The sequence below is a fragment of the Carassius carassius genome, chromosome 19, assembly GCF_963082965.1.
Source record: "Carassius carassius chromosome 19, fCarCar2.1, whole genome shotgun sequence".
NCBI lineage: Eukaryota > Metazoa > Chordata > Actinopteri > Cypriniformes > Cyprinidae > Carassius > Carassius carassius.
In genome coordinates, this window is record NC_081773.1 from 15,515,809 (window position 1) to 15,538,809 (window position 23,001).

At 36.6% G+C, this 23,001-nt stretch overlaps 1 protein-coding gene across 7 annotated transcripts in view; it reads right to left on the reverse strand.

Annotated features, from left to right (window-relative positions):
• Positions 1-23,001, reverse strand: part of LOC132095163 (leucine-rich repeat and calponin homology domain-containing protein 1-like) — a 56,879-nt gene that overhangs the window by 9,866 nt on the left and 24,012 nt on the right. For 2 of the 7 annotated variants that reach the window (XM_059499960.1, XM_059499957.1), the window contains exons 2-20: positions 21,595-21,739; positions 19,983-20,109; positions 19,511-19,616; positions 17,338-17,474; positions 17,121-17,251; positions 16,371-16,458; positions 14,997-15,102; positions 14,188-14,273; positions 11,202-11,269; positions 11,026-11,088; positions 10,773-10,850; positions 10,605-10,641; positions 9,329-9,442; positions 8,016-8,072; positions 7,817-7,886; positions 6,758-6,871; positions 2,588-2,697; positions 2,187-2,324; positions 858-935 (exon numbers count right to left, since the gene is read on the reverse strand). In XM_059499960.1, coding sequence (XP_059355943.1) covers positions 858-935; positions 2,187-2,324; positions 2,588-2,697; positions 6,758-6,871; positions 7,817-7,886; positions 8,016-8,072; positions 9,329-9,442; positions 10,605-10,641; positions 10,773-10,850; positions 11,026-11,088; positions 11,202-11,269; positions 14,188-14,273; positions 14,997-15,102; positions 16,371-16,458; positions 17,121-17,251; positions 17,338-17,474; positions 19,511-19,616; positions 19,983-20,109; positions 21,595-21,739 — 1,853 coding nt within the window. Of the gene's footprint in view, positions 1-857; positions 936-2,186; positions 2,325-2,587; positions 2,698-6,757; positions 6,872-7,816; positions 7,887-8,015; positions 8,073-9,328; positions 9,443-10,604; positions 10,642-10,772; positions 10,851-11,025; positions 11,089-11,201; positions 11,270-14,187; positions 14,274-14,996; positions 15,103-16,370; positions 16,459-17,120; positions 17,252-17,337; positions 17,475-19,510; positions 19,617-19,982; positions 20,110-21,594; positions 21,740-23,001 lie in introns of those variants that run through there. The other 5 variants (XM_059499962.1, XM_059499958.1, XM_059499959.1 and 2 more) reach the window with 4 other exon arrangements.

Genomic DNA, 23,001 nt, shown 5'->3' on the forward strand with positions numbered 1-23,001 from the left:
CTGCGATTATCTGTCACAGCTCAAGGAAACATGATCGTTTACCAGAGAGCAGGTCAGAGCCATTAACAGGATGATGGATGATGAAGGCTAAAGCCATGATGATAACATCTTAATACAACGTCATGATGCAGCTCTAGTAGGGTTATATGAAGTAACTGGTCTATGATCAGTTTTCACAACATCTATTGACCAGAAAAAGTCTAGAAGTATCTTGGAGCTGATCAACAGGGCGGTAATGTCTCCAAAACGTTTTCAAGGGCGTGACTGATCAGAGAGCAGTGTGAGGCAATCTCATCTGCTTCAACCAATCAGATTAGGGGCGGCTAATGAACAAAATCAGTCAAGTAATAAAATGTATTTCACCAGAATTTGTTTTCATAAGCCCTGTGTGTACAGGTTTATTGTCAGACAAATTCTAATTAAACTTACCAAACATGTTTTCCAGACTGAGATTCAGATTCTAAATTACACAGCAAATTCAGTGGAAATTCCTTTTTAGCAGGAATGAAGAATCAGCTTTACAGGGACTCTTTCACTGGATAATAATAAGTAGAACAAACAGCTCAACTGGTGTTAATACCGCAAAGTATTATTCTATGTAGGAAATATGGGGAAAAACCGAAACTGTCAGACAATGTTTGTCAAGGTCACATTATTATAATATATTTCAAATATATAATAACCCGGACAACAATAGTATGATAAATTGCTCTCACTGACCACCAATACCAGTAAATAATGTTTATGATTAGTTTAGGATTGCACATAAGAGACAAGTAAAGCAAAACCTGTACAAACAGTGGCCCTTGAGAAACAGATCTAGTTCATTTGGCATTCAAAAAAATAAAAATATTCACCTCAGGGACTCCCATTTTCCTGCAGGCGTCCAAAAAGCTTTCCACATTTCTGCGACATTTAGCCATGCTAAGCTTGGGCTGAAGGTTTAATGTATCCATATACAGATGTCAAAAGATAGAGAGAGAGATAGAGAGAGAGAGAGAGAACAGGTTAACAAACTTCAGGCTAACAAACACATGCACTATCATTCAAATGTTGTTGTTTTTTAAGGAAATTATTATCATAGTATTATTTTTTTTATTCATCAAGGACACATTAAACTAATCAAAAGTGAAAAAAGTGCAAAAACTGAAGGGCTCATGACCTGAGAAACCAAAATTCCCCTGATCTTTTCACATATCTTTTGATTGATATGTACTGAGTATTTATGCATTTTTAACCCAAATGGCAGCACCCATCCGTGAAGGATGTAGACTGTCAATCATACATCTGTTAGCCAATCATAGCAGTGGGTGTTTACTTCCAGGTCTACAATACGCCACATCTATTCAAACATTTGCCTTGTCCAAATACCCACACTTGTGGTCTTGGCCACTTGAGAGCGCGTGCGCGCGACAGGAAGTAAGTGTGCAATACTGTCCAGATCTTAAAAACGCCAAAGCGCAGTGACTTTAACGCACACTAAATCCACACTCCATCTCAAATACATCTCCGGAGCAGTATTTAAGGCTTAGTGTATCCCATCATGCATCATGTTGTGGAAATAATTCACTTGACTTTTTGCCAAGATCGAAAGAGGACAAGGAAACCTTTACAATGTAAGTTATTATATTAATAATAATTAGATATTACATATAATTTGGTAGTAAAACAAAGTGCTACACGTTTTAATGGTGCAAAGGTGAGTAGCCTATATTTATTTTGTGCATCATTTGCAACTGCATTTTATCACTTAATTAGAAGCACCAGAAATTAAATTGTGTCATCTGTTATAGGGATTACTGAACAGATATTTAAAAGTTTATTTTAAAATGTAAAGTATTGAAAATAAAAATGAAAACTCTGTAAACACTTGCGTTTTTACAACACTACAAGTGTGTCCCATCAGGTAATGAAAAGTTGTACACACACTTGTGGTCTTCATCCTCACTTGAACACTTGGGCCAAATACAGGAAATACGTCATTTATGTAGTCAAGTGATCAAGAGCATAGACCGCAATTTACAATTATTTAAAATAAAAGTATTTCAGAATATTACGGTTAAAGCCTTGGTAAGCACAAACACTTCTTTTAAAAATATATATTTAGAAATATAACTGTCCTCAAACATTTGAATGGGAGTTTATAGTGTTTGTGTAAATGTGTTGATAATTGAGAGATGACTCACCACTGCAGGGGATGGGACATGGATACTGGCTACTGAACGCGCCCGAATGTGATTGACTAGGTGACAAAGCACGACCCCATCCATGAGAGAAGAGCCCAGATCTTCAGGAAGAACTACTTTCAGTCTGCTCTCAATACTCTGGAACAATCAACATGATTGGGAAATAAATTAAACATTGTCATACAAATATATATATATATATATATATATATATATATATATATATATATATATATATATATATATATATATATATATATATATATATATATATATAAAACATATACAGTAGCTAAAATAATGTGGATATTTGTGATACCCTTAAAACTTTAGATTTTTTTTTTTTAAGTGTTATACAGTTAATTCCCATACTTGGCTTCTGTGTGAGTGTGTCTGCATACCTCTCGTAGTTGCTCTATGAGCTCCAGCTCCTCTCTGAGCTGCTCCATCTTCCTCCTCATGGTGAACTGAGGATCCACTGATTCCAGAGTCTTGTGCGTCCTGAAAAACACTGTCACACAACTGAAGCGTCACCAGTCTGCACAGAGCACATTATATCCCGCCTTAGTCTCACATGCATAAAGACTCACTCTAAATTAATCACTTTCTTTTAACGTCACATCCATCATGATATCCCAAAACTCTAAACTTTAGGGTAGTGTCAATTTGGACATGAAGAGGATTAAACAGTAATCAAATGCTATTACTGTTGCCATTGTTACTTTTAAATGACAAGCTGCCTTTATTGTCTATTTACATCACAATGAACATCCTAAATTCTTCAGGGAATGTGACAGCTGATAGTGTCTTTAGTATATGATATTTCTTCACAAGGGGGAGCTCTAGACATGAGAGAAAGAAGAGGGAGGTTGAGAAAGACAAGAACACAATGCTTCATTCCTATGGAAGCATATGGGTAGCAATATTCAATTTGGGATGTAATATGCAAAATGACAATGCAATATGTAAAATGACAATGCATTTCTGTATTAACATTTACATTTTCCAATACATTTGTGCAACGTTTGGTGCAAAATGAAAATGAAATTACATAATTTAATGCATAATAAACATACATAACAACCTAGAAATAATTTGCAGGTCTCAGCAGCACGAATTATGTGCCCAGCTACATCTGATTCAAATATTATGCTAATTAACAGTGAGTGTAGTTCAGAAATTACAGTGCTTCACTCGCACTGACTCTTATTCTGCCTGAAAGAATGAAAAGACTGAGCTGAAGGTGGAGCGATTCGACCAATCAGATGAAAGAAGCGTTTCAGCTCCGCCCACAAGTGCGAATGAAATATTGAAGCCATAAACCGAAATGATCAAAACGTACACGGGCCAACTGTCTAGTCCATAATCTCTCACTTAAATGCTCTTCTTGAGATTTGAGTCTCTTGACCTTCTGCAAGCCCCGCCTTGTTCACGCAGTGATTGACATGGCGGGAGGGGGCGGACACGTGATCGGCTCAGAATGCATTTTCAATGTGCACATTGAATTTTGCTACATTCATTGTGGGACACTGAATGAAAATGCAATCGAAGTGTCTTGACTGTGAGTGTTAATGCATTTAAGAAAAATAGCATTTAAATGATCATTTTGCCACAGTTTTTGCTTGAACATGTTAGACATATCTAATCATTTCTGTAATACATTTTAATTTTGCAACTTATAAAGCGTTAAAATTAGTATTCATTTTACATATTAAAACTGGTGTATGAAATGGGAAATGAAAATTATGTAATTTAATTTTCATTTTGCACCAAACGTTGCACAAATGTATTGGAAAATGTAAATGTAAATACAGAAATGCATTGTCATTTTACATATTGCATTGTCATTTTGCATATTACATCCCAAATTGAATATTGCTACCCATATGCTTCCATACATTCCACACACCCGAGTGTGTTTCTGTAGTTGCATAACCTCTCATCCTGTGAAGAAATGAAAGAAAGATGACAGTATGTTGGGAACATTAAAAGGATGTTATTCCAGAACATTTCTCCAGCCTAGCATAGCAACACTAGCTCAACCAATGGTGTGAGTTTGGGGCGAGGCTATCGGTTTGTTCACCAATAAAAAACAGGGTTGTGTTTAAAGCTTGACACAAATTAAACAATTTAGCTTTAAGCAAAGTGTCTTAAAGACTCTTTAACATGTTTACTGTTAAACTGTGTGCAAAGGACAGCAAGTATTCCAGACATTTATTGACAAAATGTGCACTTAAAGACACTTCACAAACAGAAAAAAAGGAGAAGATGATAATTTCTGACATCTAACAGGAAGTTACATATTCTCCAAGTTTTGTAGTAGTATTTCTCTTGTGGACAGAAATAAACTTCTGTAGAATAATCAGATTATGATTTTAACTACCAATAAGAGTGGAGTACAGTGTAGATATTTTATGTTTAAAAACATTTCTCAGATTTATTTGTTTAGATCCCTGTAAAAAGGCGCCAGATTCCATCTGGGTTCAATAAAGTTTTAATATAAAGTTTAATACTACCATTAGTACAGAGCTATTCATTAGTAAACTGTTCTCTTGTTCCATCATTCCCTCTTCCTCTTTCTCTCCTGCAAGATGATGAGTAAGTACAGAGGTCTCCTGGCAGTTTTTCCTCCTCTGAAAGCATTTCCACTTAAATGGAGGTCCCTCTGGGGCCATTATCTAATGCTTCAAAATAGCAGCTCTATAAATACACACAGCTCCATTTAAAGTCACTGGGCCACCCCAAATTTCAGCTCAACCACATCCCCTCTCTCACCCCCATGTTTTAAAACACCCTGCAACACTACACCACAAACCTCAGAAACACCTTTTCTTACTTTCAGAAAAAAACAATTGTCTACACATGATGAGTGAAAAATGTATAATAAGCTAAAAGAAACAATTCACCCAAAGATGCCAATTCTGTCATCCTTTACTCACCTTCATACTGTTCCAAACCTGTATGACTTGACTTCTTCCATGGAACATGACAGATATTTTTCAATATCAATATCAAGTCAATGGTCATCAAAACTTTTTGGTTATCAACATTCATCAAAAGATCTTCTTTTTGTGCAAGAGAAAGAAATTCATACAGGTTTGTAATAACATGAGGGTGAGTATATGTTGACAAATCTTTAATTTTTTATCTTTCACCGGCTGCTAGTGACTCATACTTATTTCTTAATTAATTTCTACCACATCTGAAGTTAACAAAAATATTCAAATTCTCTCAGCCAAATAGGAAATATCAGCCAAATACCAAATGTGAAGTATTCAGACGTCTTTGAAAAACAACTGTTGTTTTTAAATTTTGATTTTAAAGCATTAAAGTGCCCCATTATGCCTTTTTGAATATTACCTTTCATTCAGTGTGTCATGTAGCTGTATGTGAACATAAACTATCTGCAAAGTTGTGAAGCCGACAGTCCATGATAAATAAAGTTATTGTCTATAAAAAAGAAAAAGAAAAAAGAGTCAGCTCGCAATCTCCTAAACGAGTCATCAGAAATTCGAATCTTATCATGAAGTAAGACATTTGGATAATGTCTGCACACGTTCTACAGTACGTCGCCAACTTGCACCGCCAAAAACAGTAATATTTCTGTGTGGTTAACATCATGTTGAGAAGACGCTGTATCCTATGCTGTAAATATCTTATAATTACCACAAACTTGTTAACACTAGACACTTACCACTGAGAAACGTCCTGCTGTAGTCGTGCTTGTGATTCGGTCTCTTGTCGATCAGCTAGTTCAACCGTTTCATCATCAGACTCTAGCTCTAGCTCGAATTGGTGAGGAACAATTGATACTATCTTTTCTATGTATTGACAAGTCTCTAGGGCTGTCATTATATCATGGCAATGGGTGTTTCGTTTTTGTACATTTTAGACCAATCTAGAGCTAATCTCTCTTTGGCTCTGGACCAATCACAAAGGACTGCACCATCTGACCAATCACAGCAGCGAGGCCTCGCGGAAAGGGGTGGTTGTGAGAGACACTAACTAAGTGTTTTCTGACCTTGCATGCATGTAAAACTGTTTTAGGAGACTCATGATACGATATTAGCAACCTTAAATTGGCATAATAGGGGCACTTTAAAAGAAGAAAAAAAGGTGGACAGACTAAATGTCTACATTGTCTAAGGATAATGAGAGTAATGCTTGCCCAAGAAAAATCTGCTGCCATCATGCTAGGGTAATGTGGGTGGTTGCCAGAGTGTTGCTATGCAGTAGGGAGTTACAAAGCAGTTGCTAGGATTTTTTTGGATGTTATAAAGTATTGCTATGTGGTAGCTAGGGTGTTCTGGGTGGTTGCTTACCAGCCCAAGTCAAAAAAGTCCACACCCAGAAGTCTTTGTTATTTTTGCTCCAGTAGCATGCAAAATTAGTTACATATTTTATATTTCATATTTACAATTACTCAAAGGCTTAGCAACCACCACTAAAAATATAAAATAATAAAGAATAATATAAGAATAAAATACCCGAAACAATTTCATCTATACAAAAAAAAAGAGACTAATTGCAATGCATGTGATTGCACAGGACGATACATTGAGCAAACCTACCACTGCTTGGCATGTCTCCTTCAGCTGGGCTAGGGGGCGTGTCTCTACCAGTGGGCGAGGCCTGTGTAAGGGGAAGGGGACAGGGCGGAGTCGAGCACGGCACAGAGGGTGAAGCTAGATGTAGGCATCAACGTTAAGCATAGGGCCAATAGGAGGAGGAGCCAAACAAATAATTTTCATTGGAAAACCACAGGAAACAGGTAGGAGTTTCAGGTATCAGAAAATAGGAGGGTGCCAAGCAACAGCAGTGTGTGTAACAAACACAGACAAGCAAGCAAGCAAGCAGCAGTTAAGGGATACAGATAAATAAAAGGGAAGAGAAGGAAACAGGAAGGTATGCAAAGCAAAATGACACGTAAATACAGCACAACACAAAAGAGAAAATATTAAAAACAAAAATAAATTCAATGTTAGCAGCATTTCAGTACCAGTTTGTTGGCATGCTGTTAAAGCAACTGGTACACATGAATATTATTTATGTTAACTGTCAGACTCAGGGCATGATACTGCTGGTAATGTTAGACAAAAATAACAGATCACAGATAATGATTCAAATGCTAGCCTAGATGTCAGAGGGGAAGCAACAAGAAGCATCTAGGAAGCTAAACAAACATGAATTAAACCGCATCCAGATGAAGCAAGCTGTTTTGTGTGTTTATTTAACTGTATACATTAATAATGAATAGTATTTGTGAAAATATAAAATCTTAAATACAGGACATATTCAGTTACCATGCACTTTTCTTAACCTATTCATATACAGTTTAGGCCTTGAAGCCAAGAGAGCAATGTTAAACAGCTATATGAATGGATAAAAAGCCTGACTGTAATATTGTATGGTTTTTATGAGCTTGACAGGATAACATGTGTTGGCCACAGGCAAAAGGATCTTTACACACAAACACTTCCGCCCTCTTACTACTGAAATGGGATGATAATGAGAGAGCTCAAGATGTGCACCATTCTCTAAAGTGCAACGCCACCCATGCCAACCTCACCATCAAAACGCCAACCAGCACGTTAGCACCACGTGTGTTAGTAAAACAACACGGTTCTCACCTGATCTGGGCTTCAGACCAAAAGGAGGGGAGCTCAGTGTGGGGCTGGAAACTGGGTTTTTGTCTTCACTCTGGTACATGACAAACACATTCAGCATAAGTGCACTGTACCATTTTTAAAAAGTAAAATTTCATTGCATAACATCACAGTGGTGTAAAGCCACAGTAACATTAAACTGTGAGTCAGCAAAAAGATTTACCTTGGTAACTTGGTTCTCACAACTATCACCTGATCCTTCCTGGCCAATCACGTCACCCTAAGAGAGAGAAAAAACAGTCTGTGGGATTCTTGAGATGATGTAAGACGTTAACAGACCAGCTCTTTAAACATATTCAAACAATGCATCACTGTTCTCTGCTTCCATATGACTCTTTGTCTTTCCTTCTCGAGTCTTTGTTTGTTTGTTTTCCCCCTTTCATTAGATTAGAAAGAGAATCACATGATTCTCAATCCCCATGTGAGTACATTTACTTTATATGTAATTTTTATTCAGTCTAAAATTGTGATTTATGAAGTCATGGAGGTTACATCATGGACTGCAATTTTAATAAACTAACACAAATGCATCCAGCAGCACACACAGTTCAAACACTGTGGAATTATGCAGAAATAATTGGTAAAATGCTAAACAGAGCACTTCACTCTGTGGTAGATGACAGCACAATCAAATTCTAGTGTTATTGCGAACGATTCACCAGTGCACATTATTCCAAATAAATAATATTTTAGCCTTTGTAATCTTTAATCAAAATGTAATAACTTGCTTTTCCCTTAAAACAACGTTAAAGGGAATCGTTTCCATTCTGTCATCATTCACTCACCCTCATGTTGTTCCAAACATGTATGACTTGCTTTCGTCTGCAGAACATAAAAGATATTTTATAAAATGTTGCTAGCCAAATACATTTCTCAAAATGTTTACTTTTATGTCCCACAGAAGAAAGCAAGCCACGAAGGAATGCCATGAGCGATAAGAAGATTATATTTATGGCGAACTATCTCTTCAAATATAAACTTCAATGCTAACCAATAGCCAATATATATATTTGTATTCTGGTATGGAACACCTTTTTTATAATTCAGTCACTTCCAGATGAATAAAATCAAAAGAATCAAAAACATTGATTTTAATGAACAAAAATGCAGTGGCTCCAATTCCGTGGAAATCTGTGCTGTTTTCTTTGGAGATCTGTGTACAGATTCTGAGTGTGTCTGCTAGGAATGAGCTGCACGTTTACAAAAGCACAACTACAATGAGATTGAGATCACCATAGCACAAACCAAAAGCACGTATGTGGCAGCTACATCTAAACCATTTGTTTGGGCAATTCGGTACAAAGTGCAATGCATACAAATGACAAACATATTTGCGCCAAATGATGAATCATTTCTGAGACCAGCTGCATTTTTTATAACAGTGTCCCCACTTGACTTGCACACATTGCCCAAGTGTTCACCAGTCAAACAGGATGCATCTATAGGCTGGATGGCAGGACTAGTTTGTCAGATTACCTGTTGTGCCATGTGCAGGGCATACTGTTGACATGCGAGCTGGGCCTCGAGCCGGGCTCGTTCTAGAATGTACTGTCTCTTCCTCTGGAACTCCCAGCATTCTCCAGGAGCCGCCTTCAATGATAATCATGGCTCTTAAGACCATCAAACTATGACACTAACCACAGCACACATCACGCTGTTAAACAGTTAAACAGCCCAGGAGTTTAACTGGATGTACTTACAACACGAGCTGCAAGGCTAACCAGAACTACTGCACAGCATGGATAATTACAGTTAATTACAGTTTTAATAATAGGAAATATTTTCTTATCATCCAAATAATTACATCACAACACTGCAAAGACATCTACAGTACATACACAAATGGCAACACAAAAAGTACCACAACAGACCACTGCACAAAGAACGCACAACATAATTCACACTTCAAAAGTTTGGGGTCAGTAGGATATTTTTAAAATAAATTTATACTTTTATTCAGCAGGGAAACATTTAAATGAACACAAAAATAATTTGTAATAAATAAATGTTGTTCTTTTGAACTTTCCATTCATCAAAGAATCCTTCAAAAAATTGTATCATGATTTTTACAAAAATATTAAGCAGCACTGATAATAAGAACTATTTTTCTGTTCACCAAACTATCATATTAGAGTGATTTCTGAAGAATCACGTGACACTGAAGACAAAGGTAAAATTTTGCAAAATTAAAATTCTGCTTCATCATCACAAAAACTAAAATCTATTTTAAAATCTATATAAAAAAAAAATAAACAGTGATTTTAAGTTGTAATAATATTTCACAATATCACTGTTTCACTGTCATTTTTATCAGCTAAATGTAGCCGTGGTGATTCTTACTGCTTCTTTTAAAAACATTTAAAAAATCTTATCAACCCCATACTTCGTAGATTAAGTACATCAAACCAAACAGTGCTTTGTAATCAGGTCAGAGAGGCTACTGTCTTTAATTTTGAACAGTTTAGGTGAAGGGAATGGATTTTTGCAGCTGCTCTTCAATGAATGAACGTCACAAAATAACTGACATCACATAAACAGTCTAAAAGGTGTATGAAAGACAATCCTCCTGGGAAACTGCGAAACTGGTCTACCCTTCAACAATAGCCCACTGATCTCTGAGGAACTCTAGAGAAACACTGCAGTCTACAGCGACACTATAAAGAGGGAAACGAACAGGATGCTCAGAGGAACCAGTAAGGTCCTCTTGTACATGTGTCTGATGTTAACTTAGACACTTGTACCAGCGGTTTACCTTAGGTGTCGCCTGACCCTCGTCACTCTCTTGGCCACTGCAGAAAGACACAAACAGGAATGGGGTGTTGATGAAAAAAGTAACATGTAAAGCAGCATCTGAATGTATTTCTACTACTACTATTTTGTATTTCCTGTTAAACATTTGAGCTGTGAAGTTGTAACTTACTTGTGCGACTCATCTACTCTAGCCACTTCCACAGGATAGAGCTTAATACCAGAGAGATCAGTTGAGTTCATGTTAACCCTATATACAAACACAAACAAGTTAAATCAATAGTTCTTTTCAAAACACACACTGTTTAAAAAGCAGCTTTACAGAAAACCATAATGTAATGTATGTTAATAAATCTTCAGGTCTTATAGTTGCATTTAATAGATCTGGACAATATAATTTATCACCATTAACACGGTTATCCTACCTGTTAGGATCCTGTAGCATCTCCACTGCTTCCTTTAACTGATTGATCATGTTAACCTTTGACCTGTTGGACCCAGTAACATAATACATAATAATGTATAATTTAACTAGTTACCAAATTCAAAGAAAGACAGAAACACAGCGATACACATGATAAATATCTGGATATAAACGTACGTTTGTTCTGAAGTCCAGTTGTTGTCTTCCTCTATCCTGAGGGGCTCATGGAAATCCACCCCTCGACCCTTCAAACACACAAACACACACATACACATCAACTTCAGCTGCAATCTCTATCATGTGACAACAGCCTAAAGGCCTAATTGGCTAGAATTGAATGAAACAGATTCACCACCGCCTGTCTGAAAGGGTGACACACACGCAGATGGGAATACACACACACACACCGCCTTATACGCCTTAATGTCCCTCTAGAGAAGACGTGGATGACTTCACAAGGGAACTGCTAATGCACAAATATCACTGTCTGCACCAATCCAATGATGCAGTGAGATGTTATCAGATAATCTAAAAGTTACTGGAACATAAAGCACTTTGCCAAGAGAGGCAGATGAAAAATATGACAGGAAAAGAATGGAATGAAGGGAAATTGGGTAGATAAAGGCAGAAAAGATAAGAAAATGATGTTCAAAATACTCCAGCTGGGGCCCAAACTAGGACTTTCAACTATAATGGGCAACAGCCAACATTAAATAAAAAGGAAAAACAGTACAATCAAAGTTAACAAACAACAGACCTAACCAGTTTCAAATCAGATATTCCCACGAAATTCTGAAAAGTGGGATGATTTCTCATGAATCTTTCAAAGCAAAAAAAAAAACAATAAGAAAAACCCTATTGAACATTTCACATGGCTGTTTTCCATTTAAAGCAGTGTTTTTCAATGAGGCCCAAAAAAGGACTTAAATGATTCAAAATAAGAATTAAAATAACTAAACAAAAACAACTACCAAAGAACCAGGATTCCTCCAGTCTTGGCGAACCTAGATACAAGGTAGCTTAATTTCACGTGATTTACTGGAAAAGTCAAAATTATTGAAATATTAATAAAACTCCATGGCCATTTTTTTTATACAATTTACAAACACACATTCTTCTAGATACGCCAAGCTCTAGAATATAGAAAGTGCCCTCCATAAGCACTGGAACAGTAAAGATAAAATTGCTCTGTTTGCTGTGGCATCAATAAATCTTTAAATATGACTAAAAGATAATTATGAGACAAAATTATAGATTGTCACATTTTTTATTGGGTGTTTCAACACATAAAAAGCACTTTTAGAGTTTCATCCACTTATTTGATGTGAGCATAAGTATTAGGACAGTTGCCTCACAGGCCTTTCTAAGTGATCAGCTGTGTCCTGTTGCATTAATTCTTCAGACATTAAAAGTAAGGGAATGTGTCTTATCAGTTATATCAATTTCTTCTGCATTCTGAGTATTGCATTCAATGGTGACACAAACCAGGCTGAAGATGAGGGAGCTGACTTTGAAAGAAAAGCAAGCAATTTGGATGCTAAAAGAAAAGAGGAAGTCAATTAGAGCTATAGGTAAAACAAAGGGCATGGAGAAATCAAGAGTTTGGAAACCACCGGTGACATCAGCAACCAAAGACGACCTGATCGGCTGAGAAAAACAACAGCAGTTGATGACAGACAAATCATAAAAGCTGTGAAAATGAACCCTAAAATACACGTCTGTAAAATCACCAACAATTTCCAGAAAGCTGGGGTGATGCTCTGACAATCTACTGTCCGCAGGAGAATTTGACACAGAATTACAGAAGCTACACAGCAAGTTACAAGCCTCTGATCAGCACCAAAAATAGAAAAGCAAGATTAGAGTTTGCAAAAGCCAGTAGGGTTTGGAGCAGAGTTTTATGGACAGATGAGAGAAAGATTAGCCTTTATCTAAGTGATGGGAAAGCAAAGGTGTGGGAAAAAAGGGAACTGCAAGTGATCCTTACCTCATCTGTAAAGCATGGTGGAGGTTGTGTCATAGCATAGGAATGCATGGCTTTCTCTGGAACAGGCCCTCTCAAATTTAATGATGACTTAATGTATGATGCCATAGCATAATGAATTGGAAGGGTACAAAAACCATCTTGGCTACCAATATTTAAGAAAATGCCACCAGACTCATCATAAATTGCTTCATATTGGATCAGGACAATGAGTTTATCAGGGTAAAGAAATGTAGAGTCTTAGATTTTCCAAGTCAATCTCCAGATGTAAATCTGATTGAACATGAATTTCATGAGCTGAGGAGGAGAATAAACTCCCCTAAACAAGCAACAGTTAGATTTGGCTGCGTTAAAGGGATGGGGGAAAAGCATTTTAAAGAATGAGACCAAAACTCTGGTGATGTCTTTGGATCGCACTTGTAAACTCACTGCTCTGATTGCACGCAAGAGATCTGCAACAAAATAATAGCTTTTAATCTTTTACATCTGCCTTAAGTTCATCTGTCTGTACTTATGCTCACATCAGATAGTGTGATGAACTCTAAAAGTGCTTTCCTTTTTATTTGATAAAACATTTAACCGCTAATAATAAAATGTGTCATTCTGTAGTTTTGTCTCATATTCATCTTTTAATCATATTTGCAAATGTCTTGACTCCCCATCAAATGGAGCAATTTTGTTCATATATATGCATAAATAATTTTTTTATTTTTTATTATATCCATATCCCATATCTATTAAGTTAAAAACAAATGGAAAAGTCATTTCTGAATATTGTTGTGGACAATGGGGGACTCTGGTGCCAGTCCTAGTGCCAATCTGGAACTATTCCACACAGTTTAAACAGAAAATGTGATGTCGAATTGGCCCCAAAAATCTCTTGGGTCTTAAACTAGAAACTGCTAACGTCAGAGTTCAGGGCAGGATAATGTTCTTACCAAGTGTAGCTTTAAAAACAACAACTCCTTAATCTGGATTCTGCACAGCACCATTTAATTGGCAAAAGGATAACAGTGTGATAAAGAGAGAAGAAAGCGGGACTGGAAAATATGCATGAAACTGATCTAAACTAGCCTGGGTGGAGTACCACCTCCTGATCCTCATTGTGCTTGAAATCAAGCTTTCAGTACAAACACACTCCTGACAGACCGTGAAAAGATCAATCTTGAACACACTCACTTTGATATAGTTGACGAACGGTGAGCTGAGGGTAGAGTCTCGATAGCTTAGATGCTCCTTGAGAGATTCCGATGAACTTCTGTCTTCTACCGGACACACACACACACACACACACACACACACACACACACACACACACACACACACACGCACACACACGCACACACACGCACACACACACATAAAATTACTAAATTATTATACTGACTATGTTAAAGAGTTTTACACTGACACTAAATGTAAATTAAACCTGCTTTCAATTACCTAATAATGTAAGTGGAACACAATTTTTACTTTAAAAAAACTAAACAAAAACAATATTGACATTATGCTATAACTGCTGTGAATAAACTTAATTTGAACACTGGAACATTTCTCTAACCGAAAACAAACAGAAACCTAAAGAAGTTGTAGTGTTCTTCTAGAATGAACTGCACACATGTACACATTCATTCACACATGTCGAGGAAATCTTATTGAAAGTTTAAAGTCTAAAGGACTCTTTTATCAGCTTCGCAGTCACACACTCTAAAGTACAGCACACACACACAGACACACTTTTCCTTTCTTCCTGCAATGTTCTCAGTTTTCATCTCCTCCTCCCTTAATTCTCCTTATGTGCTGACACTGACTTCCCAGCCAGTATCCACACTTCCTGTCCAGGACCTTCCCCTGGGCTTAAGCTGGGTCTCACAAACTCTCCGTATCGCTCCACTGTTGTGTCAGCCTAGTAAGAGGATGTTTTTCTCTACAGGCTTTTAATATCCTGTCCACACATGTGAGAGCATGTTTGCTCGTGTGAGCAGCACCTGTCAGAGCACTGATGTGTTCGCTGGAGTCATCTTTGCTCAAGCCCTCCTCCTCTGTGATGTTGGTCATGGGCACATTCAAGCTGAGGCTGTCTTCATCTGATGGCTAGAGCACACAAAAAAAAACACACCACCATCTAAAACACCACCTAGACAAACACTAAAAAAAATACATTATACCCTGTTTAAAATGTATAGGTTATATAAGTAAGGTAATTGTGCTAGAATTGTTATTGTATATTTTTAGAAGGATTCTATATGCAATCAGTTTTAAACAGCATTGATTATACATGTACTCCTAGTCTCAATTAGTGTCTCTAATTGTATGAAGGAATTATAGTTAAAAGCAGCAAAAACATAAACCAGCTCGTAAAATGCCACAATTAGGTAAAAGTTAACAGAGTACTGAAAAATCTGTGATGGGAATACAGGGAAAATTCTGAAAAGAAAAGTAAATTGTGTCGATGAGATCATTATTTAATACTGTATAAAAATGTGAGCTACAAGTGTGATTGTTGGATGTTCTGCAAGGATTCTTGTCTTAGTTGTCTTGAGCAATAAAGTCTGATTTTGGCTTTTGGAACTTCCTGACTTGAGAGAATCTTTAGGAAAAGAGAGGAAATATAAAAAAAAATAATAAAATAGAATAGTACACTCTATCACTAATTCCAGCCTTAAAATTATTTGTATAGTCTTAATTTATTTTCATATCATGTATCATTTACAGCTTAAAAGTGATATGTATTTATATTTGAAAGTTATATTGACGCGTATTGATGTACTCAGTGAAACACACTGAGAAGCAGCCTTTAAGGTATATTTTATATTTTTTTATTATAAAATGAATATCATTATTTTTTTAATCATCATTACTAATATTGTCATCAGCATCAAGTCTTACTAAGCACGTCACAATACATTTTCCAGCATCAAGTAATTTATCTGTTCACACAGAAATCGAAAATGCTCTGCAACACGGTGCAATAACAGCCAATCAGAGCATAGTTAATGTTTAACATACAGTTATTTTGAGCGGGATTTTGGACCAATGTAAATTCACATTGTATTACAACTACAACTGGTGTAATTGTAACACTGTATGCCACAGCACATGATAACTGTCAGACTCCAGCTATCAGACCTTTGTCCCTAAAGCATATGATCTCAATCCTGCTACAGTTTTGTTGCAGCCCAGCCATAAGCAAACTTCCATGTTTCTTTAATAATGTTATAGCTTTAAATTTGCAACACTGATGAAAACACTATATAGCAGATACATTGAATCAGAAATGCAATATTCAAAGCACATACAGTAGACCAGATGGTCAGGCTCTTCTGCTGTACTCAAATCCACACACACACATACAGACTGACCTCTGTAGCGGAAAGGCGTTTGTCTCCGTTGTCACTGCCCACCCCAGAGTCACTGTCAAGTTTTTTCTGCTGATCAATGTCCTCAGTGCTGAGACAGAAGGAAGAGAGTGATTAGAAGTTAACAAGGGTCGCATAAGACAGAAAAAAGAGAGAGAAGCAGCCTATGTCTCTCATATGAGAAAGAGAAAAAAATCTTCCAGTCTCTCTCTCTCTCTCTCCATCAGAAGAGTGGCCCCCTGCAGTCTATTAAAAGGATTCTCCTGAGATAAGAATGATAATGACAGGCAACACACATACACACACGACCTGGATTTTTTTGAGATTCCACACTGTAATCTACATTCAGATCTTTTTATACACCCATTTAGAGGTGCACGACTTTGTTAAAAAAATTATATATCTTTTATTTTTACAAATATTCATATTGTATAAAGATTTTATATAGCATATGGCGGTGCTTAAATACCAAGACTAAAAGAATGAAAGAACATTGTATTGACTTTGGATTCAGATGTCTTTTTAGTCCACTTCTTTCTTTGAGGAAAACAGTGCACTTTAACTTTTGAATTTATAATAACTATAAACTATTGTATATATATATATATATATATATATATATATATATATATATATATATACACACACACACACACACATTTTTTATTTAAAATCACCATATCAAAATTTAATGAATTCAAACACAATTTAATTCAGCATACTTGATACTACTTATTAATCATGCGGACTGACCTCCCATTCGTGGGTCGTGTCAAGCTGAGGCGGTGTGTGACAGGAAGGTACAGGGCATCGACCATCTTGTCACTACGACATGCCTCCATGGCGAGGTATTTAAATATATGAATCTTGCCCTTCATGCATATCTGAAAGAAGCAAAAATAATGTCAGAAGCAGAGAACTGAAGAATACATTGTGTGAGTGTGTGTGTGTGTGTGTGTGTGTGTGTTACCTGTGCAGGAGGACTCTGAAGTGGATTGTTCTCCAGCTGTAGTGATTGGAGCTGGGTCATATTTCGATAACAGACAGGAATAGTAGAGACCTTATTACAGGAGAAATCAAACTTGACCAGGGGTAAATCTGCCAAATCTAAAACACACATACAGAGAATTATTAAGCATTAGAGAATTAAGTGAATACCTTTCACAACAAGGGGGCAGAGAGGGCTGCCAAAATATGAAAAACAACAGGGAAACAGTAAAACGCACACAACAGCTCTTGAAAAGCAAAGAGGAGACATTCAGCATTTGGAAGGTCAATACTAAACTATTTGCATCAGTCTTAAAGTGGTCATATGATGTTGCTAAAAATAACACAATTTTGTGTATTTGGTGTAATGACATTTTCATAGTTTATGCAGTTTAAGGTTCAAAAAACATTATTTTCCACATACTATACTTTACTGTTTCTCTTCTATGGCCCGCTTTCTGAAACATTTTGTTGATTTTTACAACGCTCTTCGTTCTGAAAAGCAAGGTATGCTCTGATTGGCCAGCTATCCAGTGCACTCTGATTGGCTGAATGCTTCAAGCGTGTGACGGAAATGTTACGCCCCTCTCCATACTGTGATGCCGTGTCCCGGTCAGAACACTGGCATGACATGACAAAACCAATAAAACCCTAACAAACGACCCATTTGTTGCATCCAGTATGGAAATATCAACTGATTATAATGACTTGTACTGTCTTTTTACGAGTTGTGTTGCATTGTGCAGCATAAACATAAAACCGTGTCTGCATTTGTGATCAGAGAACAACAAGCGCTTCTCTACACTGCTCAAAACTCACGTTTGAATCATCAGTGGCAAATCCTTTAAATATGTAAAAGTACTTACAGACTGCGAGTCAGAAAAGCCGACATTGTAGTCTTCTCTCCCAGGATCAGGCTCACATCTGAATATTTGGCTTAAACTGTTCTGGAACAGTGTTGTAAATACAACTTAAACACAGATTTCTAGTTGTGTCCTCTTTTGGAAGGCCAAACAAAGCATTTTCACTTTCACAATGAAACAGCATCTCCACGACATGCCGGCGGCAACAGAGATAATCAAAGTTAGGCTTTTTTTCTTTGTGTGAACATTTGGGCAGCGTTATGCAAAGCTTCCCACATCCTGATGTAGACATGTGGGTCGTGTTTAAATGAGGCGTTTTAGGAGGGTGTGGACAAGTCTTAACTTTTATAAAGAATATCTCTTTGAATTTGAGACTTAAGTATTTGCAACTTTAGGGATCTTATCTATTACAATAAGCTTGTAACACTCCAAAGAGAAAGGAAAACTCTAAATCGCATCATACGGCCCCTTTAAGTCAAGAAAAAAACATATCAGCTACATAAAAAGGGTTCTTGCTGTATTTTGACAGTCATTTATAAAAGTTATTTACTGCTCCTGGTAACTAAAAGACAGCAATCTGTCTCAGCAGATCAGCAGATCTCTCAGGCAATCTACTGTATATTAATGCTTCAGCTCCATGAGGTCATTTTGGCAGTTTGCTTGGAGAGACCATTACAAATCCTTTTTTTCTTAAACTGCCAGCATAATTTAGCTGAATAATTAGTTGAGCTGCAAAATCTCAGCTAGAGACTGTTTTTTTTTGCCAAGGTTAGCTGTTGATGTAACTCCAGTTACATGTTTCAGACAATGCTTGGCTCACAAAATCATTTTAGCACTAAGAACACTAAATGTATTCTCACTGTTATTTAAAAGAACACACCATATTGCTTTTACTGCTTTTAACAACTTACCAGAGTGTTGTGTTGATGTTAGTTTATAGGTTTATATAAGTACAGCATGAGGCTTTTATTTGGCTTTGTTACAATATGTTGTGGCTGTTATTGCTCACTGAATGACACGGATGAAGGAAAGACTGGCCAGACTGAGCAATAGAGTTCAATACTACTTAGAGCTAAAGGATTAGATTGTTTAAACAAACAAAAAAAGTATCTTCCAAACACAAATGAATATATTTTTATTGAAACATGATGTTTATTTGTCTCCACTACAACTTTCACGAGTTATCGAGGTGAACTGGTCAGAGAAGCTGAAATCATTTCAGCAGAGATAAGAAGGGTGTAGCAGTGTGTGAGGGATATGAACACACACACACATAAACACACACACTCTCACCCTCTGGAAGGACACAGAGAAGGTTTCGGTGCACGTTGAGCTCCCTCAGAGCTTTGAGTTGGCCAGTGTGGCGTGGAAGAGCTGTGATTTCATTACAGCTTACATCCTGATGGGGAAAAGATAGAGGAGGAGTTTAGAGTTACATGTTTACCTTCGTCTCAAACACAAGCTTCTGCACAAACCTTTCATTACACTCACTCTAACTAAGTGCTTGTTGTACTATATGATATGACATCCCACATGGCATACACCTACAAAACCTGGTCTGTGTATGTTCTCATTTATTGTTACAAAAAGGAGCAGGAGAAAACTAAAAAGAGAGAAAAGCAGTATTGAATATAAGCAGATATGAGCCAAGTCCAGAAAGAGTGAGTCAACGTGGTAATATACACTGATAAAACGCAGAGCAAGTTTCACAAACATCTCATTCATATACAGACATCAGAGGTACAGCACACATGCTCACACTTACCAGCTCCATGAGATTGGTGAGCTGGCCAATGCTTTCTGGAAGTGCGTTGAGTTTGTTATTGCTGGCGTTGAGCACTCGTAGAGGAAGACCACACACACACGCTGGCAGCACCGACAGCTGGTTCCGGCTACAGCACCGCAACGTTTACACAGAACATGTTACACCATCGTTCTTAATGCTACTCCTCAAGCAGAAGCATGTATCTGGAAAACTTCATTCTGATTGGTCAATCACAGCATTTAGTAGAAAAATAGAGATATACAGTTAAATGAGTTGGTGAACATTATAATGTACATACAGAGAACTTAATAATGATATCATTAATTATCATGTGAAAATTATATATCTGATAAGCTATCAATAACGACAAATTTGATTTATTTGTAAAAATCTGGAAGCCTGCATTACACACATTTTTGTCTTCAGGGAGTTGTTCATGAGAAGTAATAAGCTAGAGAAACTTTGCCTGTTTTTACTACAGAATGACAGACAGACAAATATACAATTGTTCAACTGTCTCTGTGTGTGTGCTGAAGTAGAGGAAAAACATAAATTTTTGTGCAAGTCAGTCTCTTTTCACTTTATATTCTAATGATCTTTCATCCATTTTTCATGATCTCGCTTGGTTTTTCTGCTTGATTTTCCATCTCCAGTTTATTTTCACTCTTCTCAACCATTAAGAGCTTAGTGCTTCATTAACTTCTTAAAAAACAAATCCCATCGCTAATTAACTCAGTGTGAATATCAGGCCTTCTGCAGGAGAAATTTGGCTGGAGAGAGAAACCAAAACAGAGTCTCCCTGTGTGTGTGTGTGTGTGGATGCATTTACATTTAACAGAAGCAGTAAGGACAAGCAGAGGGATAAAAACATGTTTATTTAGTTCACTTGAATTTTTTTTATGATATATGTTATGCACTTTGATTTTCCTCTTGAAAAGTATATGCATCTAAAAGCTAAATATGTAACAATACCATTCAGTTATTTGAATTACCATAAATATTAAACCACAGACCTTTAGAAGCAACGTAAAGACCACATTATCAGGTCTGGTGGACACTAGTTATATGGGGCTCCTTTGACTAATCATCTCATTCAAACCACCCACTTAATTAGTCTCATTCAAAACACATATGCAAAGAAAATATTTGAATACCACATTAGGTTAGGTTTACTGATGCACAAACACGCAATCCTATATAGTGTTTGGAAAAGAATACCTTGGGAATAATTATGGTTATTCGGCATGCCTTTATTCTTGTCTGAGTCATCAGGGAGTTTGTAAACATTGCAGAGGTTTAATCACAGTTCATTTATCAAATTAGAAATAGAAGGCCAAATGTATCAAATTGAATTGTAGAACACAGTGTGCTCTGGTTTTAGAACGTATAATATGGCAAATGTACAGCAGGCAGCTTGGGTAATACATACAGCAAACTGACAGTATACATAATGCTCACTGCAGAAATATTAGTAGTATGCTAGTAGTAGAATGCTTTTCTAGGCATACTAACACATTCTGACGGTTTCCCACAATATTATGTCAATGCATTATGAGCCTAGAGACACATCTCTCTGTTAATGTGTGTGTATATTTGTTAGTGTGATGCTCACCTGATGTTTAAGCAGGTCAGGGACTGAAGGCTGATGATGGAATCGGGAATGCTTTTGATGCAGTTGTGATAGAGGTTCAGCGTTTCCAGAGAGACCAGATGACACACCTCTGACGGGATGTCCATCAAGCGATTCTTCGACAGATCTGAGAGAGAAAGAGTTCAGTTAAAGCTAATGCATTTATCACACAACTAGCACGACTGTAGATTTTGAAGTCAATGCTACATTTGTTGTTGTAGTACCCTAACTAAACACAAGGAGGTGCTTTCACAACTACAGAGATCAATGCAGCAAACATTAACAAAAACATCTGCTAGTGTGTGAAGGAGGGGATCCAAAGGTTAGGTTCCCATCCTGCGCTCTTGCACACACACACACACACACACACACACACACACACACACCTCATTTCAAAAGCCATAATTGGTAGTGCCCGAGCGCAGTTAGTATTTCTTGAGCAGACCGTTTCATCTAAGTGATCAGTGTTTTGCTGATGTTTCAGGCTATGTTTTTATATCAAATTCATAGTAATATTAATGAATCTGTGCAGCAGTTGACTTTATTGTGTTAGTATGTGACTAAACTCTCTCCCTGTATACATTATGTATGATACAACAAATGACAACCGGACCACTGACTGTGCCACCTTGTCACTATGCATTAGTGTTTCCATGGAAACTATTCACACGGCCCTATGAGAGACTGCATGAGTGCTAATAGCAAAAGACAGTCCAAAAGACACACACATAGTAGTTTTCATGCATTAAACAAGCCTGTCAAGAATGAGGCAACTATAATACACTACAGTATACTGTACATAGTCAAAACACACCCAATATCCTGAGACAGGACCTAGATAAAGAGTCCTACAAAATATTACCCCTAATAAGCAGTTCAGATACACAAACCATAACTCACTAACTATACATTTCAACCATAACAGGATTGCACTAATGACGTAATTCTGCCGAAAGTGATAAGATGAAAATGTGTATTGCACAAAATTACAATATTTAGTTTATAATATTGTTAGAATATTATCTCTTGTTAAAAGTAAGTGCACTTTAGCATGCTTTTAAACATAACAATTTTATATTTAAAGAATGTACTGACAAACATTTATGGTAAACTACGATAAAATTGAATGTCATATTTATTTCTTGTCTATTTTATATCTTGTATTTAAATACACACTGTGATTTCCATATATTAAATATAATAAAAAAATGTAATATATAAAATATAATCTAAGTGTAATATCAACATATTACAAGTATACAAAATTAGTTTTCTTGTTTAAAGCACACACACAAAAAAAAATAATAAATTTAACCACTGATTTAAAATGTACTTTAAAATAAAATGTTAATAAAATTAGAAAAATAAAATGTCCCATTATTATAATAT